The sequence below is a fragment of the Daucus carota genome, chromosome 3 (assembly GCF_001625215.2).
Source record: "Daucus carota subsp. sativus chromosome 3, DH1 v3.0, whole genome shotgun sequence".
In the NCBI taxonomy this organism is placed as follows: domain Eukaryota; kingdom Viridiplantae; phylum Streptophyta; class Magnoliopsida; order Apiales; family Apiaceae; genus Daucus; species Daucus carota.
The window spans coordinates 3,660,551-3,677,175 of NC_030383.2; the positions used below are offsets into that span (position 1 = coordinate 3,660,551).

A 16,625-nucleotide genomic window follows, 5' to 3' on the forward strand; every position below is an offset into this window, starting at 1 on the left:
GAGAACGTTGACTTCATATGCAAAAAGACAGTATTAATCCTGGTTTTTCTATTGTTTTTCTGTATTAGCAACTCGAGAAAATCATCTATCCAGGACCAGTTAGTTCTGAAAGAAATACAAAAAAAAAAAATTGAAAATCTATAATGATCTAAAGGATACAGTTACAACATCTCTGAACAGATTAAATGCAGGAGTGCCTATAAGCAAAGCCCAGCACCTTCAGCAAAGACTCTGTTGCTCTATCAAAACTGTCTATAGCTGTTTCTAGTGGCACACACAGGTGCAGTTCAGATTCACATGTATCTTTTGCAACTTATAGCAATTTTTTCCTTTCTTGATCATTTCCAGCTGGCTGCTGTCGCTTCTTCAACACTGGCATCTTACCGGGAAAAGCCCATCTCAAAAACCTTTCCCACACATAGCAACACAAGAACATAAGGAATGCCCAGATGAGAATCTTGTCCCTTAGTCCTCTTGGCATTGGGACCAATTTCAACCAGTCATTCAAGTCCCTAAATAGATCTGAGGTGATGGCAGTGAAGAAGCCAACAGCGGCCAAAAGGGCATAAAAGAACGGTTTGTTTTCAGAAATACTTTGATTGAAAGGGTGGCCCATATAATTCACAGCAAATGTAGCAACCTGGATCATCATGTTCACCATGTATGAAACTGTATTTACAAGGTTAGGATGGAAACTAGAATCTGGTTCAATACACTCCTCAGGCATGTATTTTTCAGCCTCTTTCACTGAAGAAATTAAAAACAAAATGTGGAGAGAGAATTGGCCAAGGAGAGAAAGGAAGACATAGTAACAAAAGATATTGGGATGGGGACGCTCAGATGACAAGGTGGGAAGGGGCTTCGCATGAGAGATAAATAAAAAGAAGGCAGCAGTAAAAACTCCACTAATTGTGGCTTGGACATCACCCAATTTGACACCATCCAAGTACATCACACTCAGAACGTAGGCTGTAGCAAGACAATTAAGGCCAAGTATCTTGAACATTTGGAGTGTAGTTACCAGAGTACTCCGACCCTGACGTATTATGTCAGTAGTAGGTGCAACGGATGCATGCTTTGCTGTGAATGGTGATGCCATTGAGGCATCTCCAAGCTTAACAACTGGAGCTCCATGACCATCACCCTCTTCATTCAACTCATCCATAAGCTTCTTAAGTTTCTTCCGCTGCATCTCTGCTGCTGTCAGATGGCGGTTACCAGCTGATTGGCTGGTGGAATCTGATCTTGCAGCAGCTCTACTTTTAGAAGAGCTATCTCCATTTATAGCGAGGGATTTTCCTGCTTCTGTTGTAGCCTTGGCTTTTTTTCCTTTACCAGATTTTCCGCTATCATTTTTGGATGATGCTTCAGACTGTGACTTATCACTTTGAGGAGGAATTGCATTTAACAAAGCCACTCCTACATGAGCCTGAGAAATTAGAAGCACCGTTATAAGAGCTAATATACTCGATATTAAACAAAAACTTACAACTGATACAAGTTATAAGAAAGCCAGAGTTTGCAGATCGACAACCTTTTGTCAAATGGTTGAACATCTATTCTATCTAGAGTGACAGTAAAGTCTTGGTAGATACAAATGAGCAAGTGAGCAAGAGTGGGAGTGGGAGTGGGAGTGGAGTGCGACTAAAATGAGTGCGACAGTTCCAACTCTTAACTAAAATAATAATAATAACGAGATAACTTAAGACCCCAAGCCTTTAAGCAGTAATAAACAAAGGTTCCTTCTGCAGTAGCATATAAAATGGTTCAGAGTAGAATAAGATTAGGTCTAAGTATGCTCATCTCCTGTCATAATCACAAGAAATTTGGAAAATAGCACCGGTACCAGTGTAATATTGAACCCAGCCTCTCCTACTTACATTTTAATCATAAACTATAACTGCATACAAGTATTTGAGACAATCATGGGCCTAGACAAAGGCCATGCTCAGCATGATAGTCGACTTGCCCTCTAAGTCACGGGTTCAAAAACCTGGAAACAGCCTCTATGAAATATGAGTGTAAATGAATGGACTTTACACAGGGTCCTCCTGACAGGGTATCCTCTCTTTTCTCTTTTGCATAATTACGGGTCTAGAAAAAGAGCCTAGACGCGTATCAGTTGATATTTACAAAGACCATATTAAGGTGAAACAATTGGGTTGTATAGGACTACAACGATGTATCCACGACCCATTTCTACATTTAGAATATCTGCATGAAAGGGCAGAAAACTAAACGCTCCTTTAGGGTCATATGCACTATAACTGATTCCCACTGAAAGGCGGTGTTCCCTTGACAACTAAATTTTTAGAAAGCTTTAGTTGCTTAACTGCTAGATCAAGATATTTAAGAAAGGCTTGACGTTTACAGTGAGTACTCATGCAAGGTAGCAAAATAAGAAAATTAGCTCACACATTAGACCTTAATGTTGTAATATATTACTTCTATCTGGACATAGTTAATAAATCAACCATGACAACACAATTTCCATGGTTTTACTAGTAAAATCGAATGAAGGTGTAAACCAAAGATAATCCAACACAACTGCCAGCACTTCAGCGTAGATTACAGAAGTTCCCACATATTGCCATAGCAATTCACTCAAACACCTTAAGATATTATATACACTGAACCCCCCCCCCCCCCCCCAAACACCCCATCTTATTCATAATCCAAGTGATCTGGTGTTTGGTTATGTGGGGTAGATATGGATGTGCTATGCAAGTGAGGATATGTAAAGAAGGAACCGCTGTGGTAAATTGGTGGTGGTAGAAGGCACATAGATGGTGATTGTGTGGGAGGAGATTGTGGTGGCGGTAGCCATGATGCTCCCAGTGTGTAGAGCAATGGATGCAGTGGATAACATATGTGTACGGTGTACCTCTTAAACCAAAATGACTGCTTTGATGCCAGCACATGGTGCAGGATGAGCTTTAAGCTCTTTCAACAATTTTTCTTATAGAATGAGCTATTGATATAATATACCCTGTAAAAAGAGTGGCTCCTAATTACTGAAGAGAAATTGGTTGTCTAAATCAGAAGCCAACAGATTATGTAGTACGCGAGACTCTAGTTTCAGCGATAGTTGATACACATCTTATTTCCACATTAAATAAAAGGCCAAGTTTAGTTTTTAGTAATTCAAACTTGCTAAGATAAATGCATATCAAAAAGAGAGATAAGAGCAAGCATGCCAATCAAACGTAGTTTCTCGAACATATTACCTGCTTTAAAGCTCCCACATCATTCGTCCCATCACCACACATTAAAGTCATCCTGCCAACCATCTTGAAAGTAGTCATGATGAGTTCTTTCTGCTCAGGAGCCACCCTCGCAAAAACCTGCAATTTTTACCTAGTAAGTACGAGCCAACAAAGAAAGGCAATCTAATGATTTGTAAAGGCAATAACCTTCACATAAGGAATGACACTTTGAACAGCGGACGTCTGCTGCAACATTTCAATACAGTCACCTCCAATGCAGAGATCATGAACCTCGGATAAAGTTTCAACTTCTTCATCACTAAATAAAACAAGTAGATAAATATTAGCCTCTTTAGGCTTATGAAACTACCATACAAAGTTACATGTATTGTTCATTAATAGAAAAAATACACGCAGAATCTTATATGAACTACAAAGGTTTCACTCTTTTAGCGAAAGTGCAGATATAAACAAGTAATGCTAAAGATTAAGAAAAGTTCAAATAACAAAACCACCAAATACCTATAAGCAATTGTTTGAGCTTCGTCTGGAGAGACCCAATCATAAGTTCCACCATTGTTTCCTGGTGTAAGAATCAGCGGAGGCTTGGTAATGATATTAACTTGCCCAGCAACATGACAAGCTGTCAATGCTTGGTCACCTGTGATCATCACCTACAGAAAGATTACCCATAATAATATCATATACACGTTATTGATGTAATTTTTGGTTTTGGAGGTGTGCCAACAGAAGAAAATTGATTAATAAATATTCAAATCCACATAAGAAAAAAAAACCAGTAAATGACAGTTCAAAACTTTGGTTCTGCTTTAGAGACCTATTTTGGCCCAATATTAAGGTTCACGTCTGTTGTTTATCCTGTAATTAAGCTTCAAAATATAATAGTAAAAACTGAACCAAAATCAAAATATGTCTAAAATAAGCATAAAAAGTAGATCATGACTAAGTGGAAAAAAAGACTTAAGATGTAGTTAAAAGCAATCCAGTTGGATCCAAGACTACAAATTTTGCCAAATTGTTGAACTCTTGTCCATCCAATCCAACGTAAAATGTGTCCATCCAATCCAACGGAAAATGATCCCTAATCCTCTGTACATGATCGCGTTCGGAAACCCTTCACCGTCTATGGTGGGGGGAGAGGAAGGGAGGGAGTGTGCTGTCTTTCAATTGAATTTTAATTTTTAAAATAGTAATGTAGTTGACTTGGATTGTTTTAGTTTTACGGGGAGGTTCTTATCTCCTAGACTTGTTTATATTCTTGCCTCGTACAAATAGTTTTTTAGGTAAATTAAGGCATCCACTGACTTGCACTTCTGTAATGATTTTTCTCAACTCATGATCTTGGTTAGGTTGGACTTCTAACGCAATGATAATCCTCTATGCCTTAAATAAATATTTTCCATCATAAAAAAAGATTTTTCAATCAACAATTGAGTAACCATATTCAGAACACACAAATCTAACTTGAAAAGGTGAAATAACACTGTGAGTCTTTCCATCGCAATTTATCACAAAGAATTTACCAAGCAAGTGAGGAATAGAAAGCATGAAGTACGTTCAGTTAAAACATATAGGTTGCACTGATTCTTACCTAAATTGTTACTAATATTAATACTAAGTTTTTGTATCTAAAGTTCAAGAGTAAATTGAAGAAAAAAAATAAAATAGAATGAGACTAGAAAAGCATATAGTCAGAACACTCACCAAGTCATGTGATGATCCTCTTAGCTCGGACAACACAGTGGCTGAATCACCTCTTATAGGACAATTAAACACCTGAAGTTCAACAGACAATTTTCAAGCGAAAGTGAAGTAACAAAATTAGTTCACAACATGCAAGTAGAGTGAACGAAGAGATGAGAACGAAGATTAGTTTTTTACCGCAAAACCAGCAAAGTTAAGCTCACTCTCCACCAGGTCTCTGTCCAAGTTTCTAGCTTCACTGACCTGTAAAATTTCACAGATTCAAAATAAATGCCATTTCCAAAAGATCTGAGACCATCGGAACCTTTTATATAGATAAATATACAACAGAAAACCTTACATTCCTATTTACAAAAATAAATTACACGCGTAAAAGAAAACCTTGAAATTAATAGATTTGATAAGCGACTAAATTTTAAAAGGCTCCTTGCATAATAAATACATGGATAAAGAGATAATCCAAGATTTTTAGTTATACATTAATATATATGTGAAGAGGTATGAATGGGAGAATACTGCATCTGATTTTTCTTACTGTCATTTCAGGTAGCGACTTAAATGCCAGCGCCAAAACACGAGAACCTTGACGAGTATATTTCTTGTAGGTATTTACAAAAGACACGGGCACATTGGTTAGTCTTCCTTGTATGGTCTCCGGTGCACCCTGTAATGCAGGAGTGTGTAGAATTATCAGACTGATGTGCAACTAAATATAGGATCTAAGGATTAACCATAATTTCAAACACATACGATAACTGAATATACGCTAGCATGACTCACAAAGCAATAGCAGACGATCCAGTAATTTTCAGAAATCCCATTTATTACAGGTTATTTTTACATCATCAAAAAAAATTCGGATATAGATAGGACATACCGGCATAACCAAAACAATCTGTCACAACTGACAAATCACATGGCAAAGAAACACTAAAGAGGAGAGACGAGACAAATCTCCTGAATAAATATTATAGACAAAACATGGAACTGCCCTACAACGAGAGCCTTGCACCAGGTATAACAATACCCACTAAAACCACTAAAAGTTCAGGAGGGAAGCTACAAAAAGATATTAAGATACCTTGACAAACGCAAAGAACTGCTCCTCAATACGAACAACAACAGCCATCCTCTTTAAATGAGAAGCAAAGTGGTGCCTCTGCACAATCTGAACAGCATTTCCACTTCCCCTACAGACGACAAAATGACTTTTAGTCAAAGTAGTTGTGCCGAGGACCATAATACATATAACTTATGCATAAGAATAACAGTAAAGCAAAACAGGGCTAAGGACAGCCTGTTATACAATTATTTTACAAGCCAGATGCAATAAGTTAGCTGTACAGAAAAACTAAATTCACCATCAACCGGAGGCAGATACACAGCCAGACACAAAACTAAATGTCACAAATTTCTACCTATCTTCACTTCCTCAACAAATCTATTCATCATCGAGTTATTCTCCTTATTTTTTTTCTTTGGATCGAAATGGGAAATCTTTCTCCTGTTCCATGAATCCAATTTTCATTTTGTCTGGAACAAGCCACTCTTGATTGGCTAAGATTTGATATTTGCTTCTGTCTCTCCCATTCTTCCGATACAGTCAAATAGAATGCCCCAAGGTTACTACAATTTATAGGATCTTCAAACAAAGGAAGAGTCCTCGTTCTAGATTGTTGTTGTCTGCAATCGACCAGTATTTTCAACATAAAAAGTTTCTCATTATTAATTATTTGACAATGAGAAGTGAGAACTATCTTATTGCTGTAGATAAGTTCATTAGTCCCGAGATATGATCTTCAGGTAAGGAGACATCTCTCTTTACACTTGTGACATGGACAGCCGTTTGGGGAAAAACGGGAATCTGGATAAATCTTAAATTCGAAGAAGCTAGCGGTACAAAATCAATATTTACAACATTGCAGCTCAGAAGTCTTATGGTAAAATTAAGCAGATAATGCGCATTTAAAAATATAAGCACTCATAAATTTTGCTTACTTTTTCGGCATGGCTTTCTCATCAGACTTGTAAGTCCATTCAATCCCTTTCACTGCAGCCTTCTCCAGAGGATCACCAACCTACACCAACAAAGTTGCAACTATAGCATATGAGAGTTGATCACAACTAAGGCCAATGGAAATGGTGAATTACTGAAACAAGTACTGTTGCTTTTGGCAACCTTATGCTTTTATTTGTTGAGTATTAACTGGAGAGGTTAGCGGAGTAAATAAGTTACACCATAGTATTGATGTATCTAGCTCCTTTAGCTACAGACTAACAGGAAACAGATCTAATTATGCCCGTTCGAATAAAAAAACAACATGCCTCAGCTTCTCCAAATCTAATTACAGATGTTGAGATAAATGCTTCCGCAGCCCCCCACTGTCATCATCTAAAAATAGGACTCAAGCATTTGATACAGCTAAACGATAAATTTTTCTTGTACTCCTAAATACTGGTGACCAATTGCTTCTTAAAATCCCTTCAGAGGCAGCAATTTGCACTTCCCGCAATAGCCTAAATTAAGAACCATATGACTTATTAACACCATATGCGGTCAATTTCAGAATTTGCACCACAATCCTTGCCTAACACATATAACAGTATCTTCTAAGTATATTCTACAAAAGATGACAAGTATGCACTTTTTAATACCACGAAACAAACTATTTTGCTTTATTATCTAATGCTACATATTAGTTTCAGAATTTTTCACGAAAAATATTAATTTTAGCCAATAAGATTATGGAGCTATTAGATACCAGCTTGTTCTCCACAAAAACCAGTGCATGGCAAGATGCTAGAATTTCCAGAGTGCGAGTGGGAACATTGGTCATTTCAGTTTCTAAGTCTGAGCTTTCTGTCAATCCACCAACCCCAGAAAACTCCTGCCAAAATAAGCATCACCATAAAATCATATCGGCAAAGACAACATAACAAAACTAGAGCTGACACCAATTAATGAGCTGCGTACCATGTCATCAGATGTTAGTGTCCCAGTCTTATCGAAGCAACATATATCAACCTGCAGAAGGACAAAAAGGAATAAAGCATGTGAGCAGAAACAAAAAATGGACTGCATATACTGCACATTATATGATTTCGATGCGCACATTGAAAATGTTTTCTAAGCTCGTAACTGAGAGAGACGGTCTTTTTTGGGCATCACTCACTGAATATTTATCAATATAAGTGACTGCTTTTGAATGTATGCATAGAACAAAAACAGATATTCAAAAACATGCTGCATGTAGCATTAATGAATAATACCCACACCGCCAACAAAACATTACAAATATACAAATAAACATGGAACCATATAACTAATAAAATCTCTAGTTTATTTCAACAAAATAAAAAGTAAAATTTCCACTTGAACATAATAAATTATACAAATAAACAGTGAGCCTTGTAAATATTACAATATCCACTTACTGGCATTAAGGGAAACAAATAAAAACTGTTATAACTCTCCAGCAACAAAACTCCTCCATTCAGGGTTTGCAAAAGCAACAAGAAACGTATTCAAGCACAAAACCACATGCGTTAAGGGAAACAAATAAAAACTCTTATAACTCTTCAGCAACAAAACTCCTCCATTCAAGGTTTGCGAAAGCAACAAGAAACGTATTCAAGTGCAAAACCACATAAGCACGATACAAGATCATAAGAAAGAAGTTACTTATAACACTGGACACCTCTACAGAGTGATTTCCATATTTAAGTAAACATATAACAAACCCTTATATCGATCCATTCTTTTGCTTAACATAATAATATATCAACAAGATATATATGATGTGCAAATCTATGCCAGCCCTGATATGACAGCTCATCTTAAAGACCATATTTGTTTGCTCACCTTCCCAGCAAAAGGGATACGAAAAGGTTCTGTACAAAATATCCCGCGTCGAGCCAGTGCGATCAAAGATGTATTAACAGCTATTGATAGCTCCATTGGTAGCTCTGGCGGTATAACAGAAGTGATGATCAAAGAACAACTAAGTATAAGCTTATATCTACTCCTAGTTGGGTCCTCAAGTCCCTGCAATGAAGCAAGCATCAGTGGTGCAAAAGGGTGTAACAGTCGATATCATCAGCAGCTGAAGATAAGTTTTATTTGTTACCTTCACAAGTACATAACCAGCAGCAATTAAAGCGAATATAACTAAGAACAAAATAAAGAGGCCACTTTCCCAGCTGTTAGCAGTGACCTGCAATTGAAATAGTATATAGAAGTAAAAAAAATATACAAAAAATTAAGACGAATTGTAGTAGTGTACCAATTGTAAATTCTTAATAATGAACTATAATTGTTACCCTCTCTGTTGAGAAAAGAATTGTCCTCATCAATTTTCCTTGAGTAGTCTCAAACCCAGTTCGTAGGACAACAGCAAGGCAGCCCCCATCAGGAGTCCTCAAATGACAGGTCTGAGTCCAAAGAGAATGACAAGCTGCGTAAGTACAATAACCTTATTACCAGTGCGAAAAAAGTAAATAACAAACAACCTTATCAGATGTATGTTGCAATATCTTTGTGCCCCCAAAAAGAACATGACTTTTATCTCGCCTGGCAGATAAGTTCTCTTCAGCCCCTCTTCCTATGATGGAGACCTGCACAAATCATTATTAATAATGGGAAATAATTGTCTGCATTTTGCAATCAACACAACTAAATTGCAGCAGAAAGACAAAGTAACAGCACACTAGTACACATCAAGCCGAATGTCTATTAGAAACTACTGAAGCATGTATAAAAGAATCCTCAAAAAATCTGTCATGCAATAACATGAATGTGTCCTGCATGAAAATAGATGCAGAGGTGTCCAAATTTCCACTACTTGCACAATAGAACTGCTCATTCTGCAGCTCTGTTAAATAGAAAAACAAGTCCTACTGAACCACAAAGAATAGTTTAGCCAACAAGTACAAATTAATCAGCAGAGCTTAAGATTTAAATATTCAAATGTAAACATATATTTAATCAGACTTAGACATTAAGTAACAAATTACTGCTTAGACTGACAATCCAGTGGTGGTTTTAAACACAATCATAAATCATAAACTACTTCACCAGCCAGCTAATAGAAACTATTTTTGAATCTTGGCAGGCTCGATTGGAAGATGTCTATATATATTGACAGGCCGAAAGATAAATGTCTTTGTTTCTGTAGCAAAGTTATTTCTATTCCCATTTATTTGGGATTTGGGTTCTTGTGGTTGATGCAGCAATGGTATGTGCAGTTGATTCTGCCTACGGGAGTTGATCTTTAATAGAGGCCAATTATTATAGTTCATTCTAAGGCATCATTGATCAGTTTCTCCTAAAGAAGTAATTCAACTGGAAATGAAGTTCAACAGCTTCAAAACAAATTAGTTCTTCGTGTGCATAACAATAATCCCAATAGAATTCTATATGCACCTATAGGCCAAGACACTAGTCCTAAGCTACTTCGTATTTAGTGTTCACTTTCTCTTTACCCAACGGACATAAGAAGACAGCAGACCTTCCATTGTGGGGTAGATTCGCCAGTCAATATTGCTTCGTTTACAATAGCACTCCCGGATAATATAAGCATGTCAGCAGGAACAGCCTTATCCTCTCCGTTTTGATCAGTGGAGCGGCCAATAGATACAACATCCCCTGGCAGAAGATCTGTCCCAGATATTTTAACCCACCTAAAGTATCAATCATCAGAAGAAAAACTGCATTAAAAATCTCATTAAATAATATAACTAAATTATCAAGAAGAAACATAGATCATCATCCAAATCTCCTACTTTCCACAGCGGTACACCATTAGAGTTTGGCCATCTACTCTTACGCGTCGAAGCTCAGATAGAGTCTTTAACCGCGCTTTTGCCATTGTCGACTCAAACATAAACAGCATAAACAGGGTAAACAGACTGTAGTACCAGTATTCATCCAAACACCACAGCCCTACACAGAATACCTGCACATCATGAAACCGTTAAAAATGTAAAGAGCACCAGAAAATTAAACAATGGCATCTAGAAAGAAATTTAAGCTTCGTTTCTTCCTTTTTATTTCCGGCTAGACATTGATGAACTAAATCACAACCTGAAACACAAAGAAGGGCTCCATGCAATGTTCTTTCATCAACTTCTGGAATGTAGGTTGTGGATATTCAAATCTGCAAACCCAAAAACACAAATAAGATAACAGCAAAGAAAGTAGATACGGGAAATACACACAGAAAGCTAGTGTAGATGTGATGACATTGTTCTTTTATTTGCCAAAAATGTCTTTTCACATCCCAGTCGTCGTAGAACAAACATAATCAAGTTGCATTTAAATGTTCAAGTAGCAGAGAGAATATTTCCTTAACTTTCTCCCAATAATTTTCTTCCCAAAAATAGGATGATCGGGAGAGAAGCTCTTACACAAATGCCTACTTTTCAAAATTTCTCTTCCTTCCTACAATAAACTCAGGAGCACTCCGAAGAAAGTTTTTTCAATTTTATTTATTTCTCTTCTCGCGCCATCTCTTCTGTTACCTTCTTTTCTTCAACTAAAAAGTCTGGAGCATATATTGCTGATTATTGTAGATCTGACCTAATATGAAGACAATTGGAGTGTGGCCCACAACAAAACTAGTTGGCAGATAAAACATGAATGTAAATGATCCAAACGGATTGTATGAAATGACATATCAATACAAAATTGAGACTGGCGACTTCAATTATCATTTAATAAAGTAATAGACAATTAAGAAAGTAAGCTAGCAGTTTTCATTTGCAGCAGGCTCATAAATTCATGTCCACAAGAATGGAACAATTACTAAATCAAAAAATAAATTGAAGACGCGAATAAAGTAGTCAGACACTTATATATGCTAATTACTGCGACAGAATTTAACAGCTGTTCTAATGACTTACACATTACGTCCCCATTTCTGAGTAGCAGCAACGATCTTAGACTCTGTGCCATAGCCGGTACTTCTAAGATAGTAGCCAAATTGCTCCTTGGAAGGGTAAGGAAGCTTATTGAAGGTTTGATTCTCCTTTGAGTAAATAAAACATTGCTTTCTGAAGTCAAAATAAACTTCATCCTGGACTGCAGTGGATGAAGATACAGATAACTGCAGTAGCAATATATCAATATGAAAAGGATGGTAAACAATGAAAATATGTACACTAACTGAAATAAAATGAGCTTCTAGTTACCTTCTATTCTAAAAAAATAGTATACAATGATTTCATAGACTCTAGAACACATAAAGATCATTACCTCTGTCTTTAACTATAATATAAAGAGTAGATGCCAATAGAAAATGATAGGTGAATGATTCAAATATATGAATGAAAACTGACATAATCAAATGCTAGGTTTTATGGAAAATTTGATCTATTGTGTGAACAAATGTAACTGCAAAATGATCGCAATTCAAATTCAAGAATCGTATCAAAAAACCTATTTCCTAGAACTAGATATAATATATATATAGTGGGTCCCATATAAGAAAAGTAAAATCAGAACAGTGTATATATCAGAAAACATGACATCTACATTTATATTCGAGAGAGAATATTTCTATACATCCGAACTACCTTCCGACATTTAAGTGGAACAATTTCCTTAGCACCAGAAAATTTAGCTGGAGTTATCTTGCACCCATCGGCTTGTTGAATGTCAGAAACCTGCCAAACAAAGTAGCACGTAAACAACCAATTTGAAGTCGTCTATAGACTTTCTGATTTTACTTCTGCAGTGTATCGGGAATCTGGCATATTGATTTTTTCACCTCATATTAAGTGTACATACATTCCGTTCAAGTTTTACATTATAGTGCTGCACATTAGTTACCTTATAACACAAAGTTGCTATGTGCATCAAAGAAATAGAGATAGAGTTTACAGGAAAGACATATCGAACCTTGGAATATTGGATAAAACATTTGAAATCCACTGACCAAACAGTGAAGAGAAATACAAGAACATGCACAGCTACGAGGCCACCAAGTATTATAAAGGCATCGACCAAGTCCAAGCTAGGAACTACGACAACAATCCAAACAGCATAGATTATGGCAAAAGGCCAGACGTCAAAGCGCCATAGTAGGTTCCTCTTCCTCAACAAATCAACAGTATCAACCACTTTCCCACGAACATGAAATCTTGACATGTCAAATCCCGCTCAATATACTTGAAATTTGAACTTTTAAAAAGTTCTTATCTTTGAGCACAAACCTTCTGCAGTGATTGAAGAGACACAAATGAGAAAACAACATAATATCAAATACTGACCACATATTGCAGGAACAGTTTCCAAGAAGTAACATGACCATCTAAAATGATTAAAAAGAGGTTTGTGCATTAAAGAGTAATATAGAAGTGTGATTACACAAATATAAAACATATAGCCATTTAAGTCTACTTATATTTGTTTTTATTGCCTTGAGAAAAGTACAAAGGGCTCTCCAGATATGCAGTAAAACTCTCATTAATAACCTGAGCACATGCAGTTTATGATGGGTAACTTAACTAAAAACCTCATTTAAACAAAACCTTCACATTGTCGGTGCTAAAATTACAAATTCATCATTAAACGCTTCACGAATTAAAAATTCCGAATGAAATTAATTATCAGAAAAAAAAACTTACACAAATTGTTTAAACTGAAAATTATATAGTTTTGTCATCTCAATTGTAAGTGTGTCTATATTATTTAGCATTTTAATTTGTCGCCAAGCTGACGGCCAGTTGAGACTACTGACTAGTCACAATCATTATAGTTGTAATTCCACAACCACCACCAAAAAAAAAAAACTACTTTATCTTATGTACTAAAAATAATTGTAGTGTCACCAAGTTGATTCTCTGTTACTATCAAATCGTGAACTGAGTATAAAGTTCCCCGAACAGCAATCATTACACCTGTAAATATTAAATTCAAACCCAATAATTTGCCTCACAAAAGAAAATCGTCAAAAAAAAAAGGAGTCTAAAAATGGAAATTTTAGGTAAGATAATATTCTAGTGACACATTTCCCAATCCAGCTAATAAGAATTTATGACGTAAATTACCCAAAATCATAATTTAGACTTGCAACAAAACCAAAAAATACAGTCTAGAGGCATCCACCCAATAAGAGTCAAGATCTGTGATGTAAATTATCAGGCATTATAATTAAAAACAGGTACCCAAACGGCCCAAACCCAATCCCAAATAGTACTCATAAATTCGGCAATTTATAAAGTAAACTGATGAGTACAATAAGCAGGGGCAGGCAGAAAATAGTTCCATGGCACTCTATAAAAAGTGCTAACAGTAGGATAAAATATTTAAATTAACAAACTCAACCACATTGCAAAAATATACACCGAGAATATATTATTAACTAAAGGGCACGTTACGCGCTTCACGTCACAGGTAAAAATCTTAACTTCAGGGCAAGTCGAGTGTTAGAAATCGTAACTTTAGGGCAGGCCATGGGTTAAGAATCTTAACTTAAGGGCACGTGACATACGTCACGCTTTACAAAAATTGTTGCAAGAGGGGCTCGAACCTACTCTCTTCCAAACCTTCACATTGCCACTTAACCACCAAGGTCATCTGAACTTATGTAGTATACATTATACACATAAACAACATATTATTAAATTTCAGTGTATGCTATCAGTAACTCAATTGACCACGTGGCTCCTCCCCGAGCACCGATACCCCTGTGAGACCAGTTCGAATCACTTTAAACTTGTATATTCCCAACATACTATTTTCACTTCAGTTATATATACTGTGCCAGCATCGGAAACATCCATTTCCTTTGCTTCTAAAAACAGTAACATATATTATCTTCGATCAATTAATTGCAGCAGCCGCAAACTTGTACACGTGTGCATACGACATCCAATTCACAAAAACAAATTCCCACCACCAGCACATCCTCACACTTATAAACAAACTTGATATCACATCTTAATCACACAAACACAAGATCACAAATCCATCAGTTCGTATCATCGTAATCGAAAAACAAATCACGAAACAGACACAATCACAGCTTAAACACAGATTCGATCTCAGTTCACCAAAATTCCATTCAAAACTCGAACAAATCAACTCGATAACATACATGAACAACTAAAATCTGAGTCCTAGGGTTTTGATTGGGTGTATATTAGATTTAATCAATTTTATAAAACCAAAAATCTGTTCAACTGTAAAAATAAAATTAAATTGCGTGTAAAAAAGAGGTGCGAATAAGAATGCTTACGAATCGGAGGAGGAGCGAGACGGTGTCGTTTAATGATATTGGCCGTCGTTCCACCGCCGTGTCCGAGTGAAGAGTTGGTTTATTTGTTTGGGGGATAGTGTGAGCTCGAAGTAAACCTTCGTTTTATTCAGTGACTTGATTACGTATTTACCCTTTAATTTACATTCTTGAATTTAGAATGAGTTATCAAAATTCAATTTGGATTTTAATTATTCAAAAAAAAACAAGATTTTAATAAGTAGTATCTTATTTTGATTTGAAGCGTCGTTAATTTTTTTTTTTGACGAACAATAGAATTTTATTGAATATAAAACATAAGAACACAGTCAGGATAAACCCCCAAACTGACAACTACAACCTGATTGTGAAACAAAAAACGAGCTAAACAAATAGCCGCTTTGTTTTCAGATTGTTATAAATATTCTTGATAATAAAAATGATTACAAAAGTTTTTCGAGCAATCCAGTCGACACCAACATCACTGAAAATATTAGAATCATAATTGACATGCGCACATAAAAAAACCGGTGATAGACCAGTGTTCATATCCAGTAGTTACCCCAGCTGAGGTTGGGGGTGCAGATGTCCCATATATTGAACAATCCTTTGTTGTGCGAGATAAACTCTCGCGATAAGTACCACAATTCCAGATTTGAAGCGGCTTGCCCAAATCTCCCAATAGACCATAGAAATCATTTTTCACGCAACATGACAACGAATCAAAAATGCAACAAGACATACACCCAAAAATTGGGGACAATAACAACCCAAAAGGATGGGTACGGTAACAAGATCAAATCAAAAGGATTTAGATCTCGATTTTATTGAAAACTATTATAATAAAAAAGAAATTAAAGATATAGAAATGGAGGAAACGGGATGAGAGGATGGATGGGATGGATGTGGTTTTGATGGAAGAAGGAGGCGGTGAAAGAAGGATGATAGTTATGAATGGCGGCGAACTCTCATTAGGGTTTTGAGAGAGAATGGAGCAGTCTAGTACACAGGCAGCGTCGTCAATTAATATGAAACTTTGAGGATTTAAGCATGACATTTCAAATTTTCATGCATTTGATGTGATTCAAAAGAACCTAAAATATAATAAATAGTCTCACAAAATTGAGAATAATCTCACAAAATTGAGAAAATGTCCCCGTAGTCACAAAACCCACAGATGATGCAAAGAAAAAAAACAAAATTAGGAGAAATGACAAAAAATATCATTTATTAACGTCGGATAATATGGCGTTTTGATTCATAAAAGAAGACAATAGAATATAACACTGCACAGAAAAACAAACGATATGGCGTTTTAAGAGTAAGACGCCGTGTAAGATAATGTTTACAGTTTCAAAACATTAAATCATGTAGCGTTAAAAAATAAAAAGAGGATAGACGCCGCAAGATCTAGCATTTTTAACTGTAAAATGATAGGCTGGTGTCATCTTCTTCGCCG

General features: G+C 36.1%; 1 protein-coding gene across 1 annotated transcript; it reads right to left on the bottom strand.

The window, feature by feature from the left end:
- Window positions 1–115: 115 nt before the first annotated feature.
- Window positions 116–15,303, bottom strand: LOC108213097 (probable manganese-transporting ATPase PDR2). Its single transcript, XM_017384839.2, has 22 exons — window positions 15,170–15,303; window positions 12,829–13,145; window positions 12,504–12,593; window positions 11,832–12,034; window positions 11,014–11,086; window positions 10,713–10,885; window positions 10,439–10,610; window positions 9,441–9,545; window positions 9,252–9,362; window positions 9,059–9,145; window positions 8,794–8,976; window positions 7,906–7,956; window positions 7,694–7,819; window positions 6,930–7,009; window positions 6,013–6,121; window positions 5,467–5,595; window positions 5,109–5,174; window positions 4,932–5,003; window positions 3,729–3,880; window positions 3,414–3,525; window positions 3,228–3,344; window positions 116–1,429 (listed from the first exon to the last, which is right to left on the bottom strand). Exons 2-22 carry the CDS (start codon window positions 13,075–13,077, stop codon window positions 314–316), a joined length of 3,576 nt encoding a protein of 1,191 aa, XP_017240328.1. The 5' UTR covers window positions 13,078–13,145; window positions 15,170–15,303; the 3' UTR covers window positions 116–313.
- Between the last annotated feature and the right edge of the window lie 1,322 nt (window positions 15,304–16,625).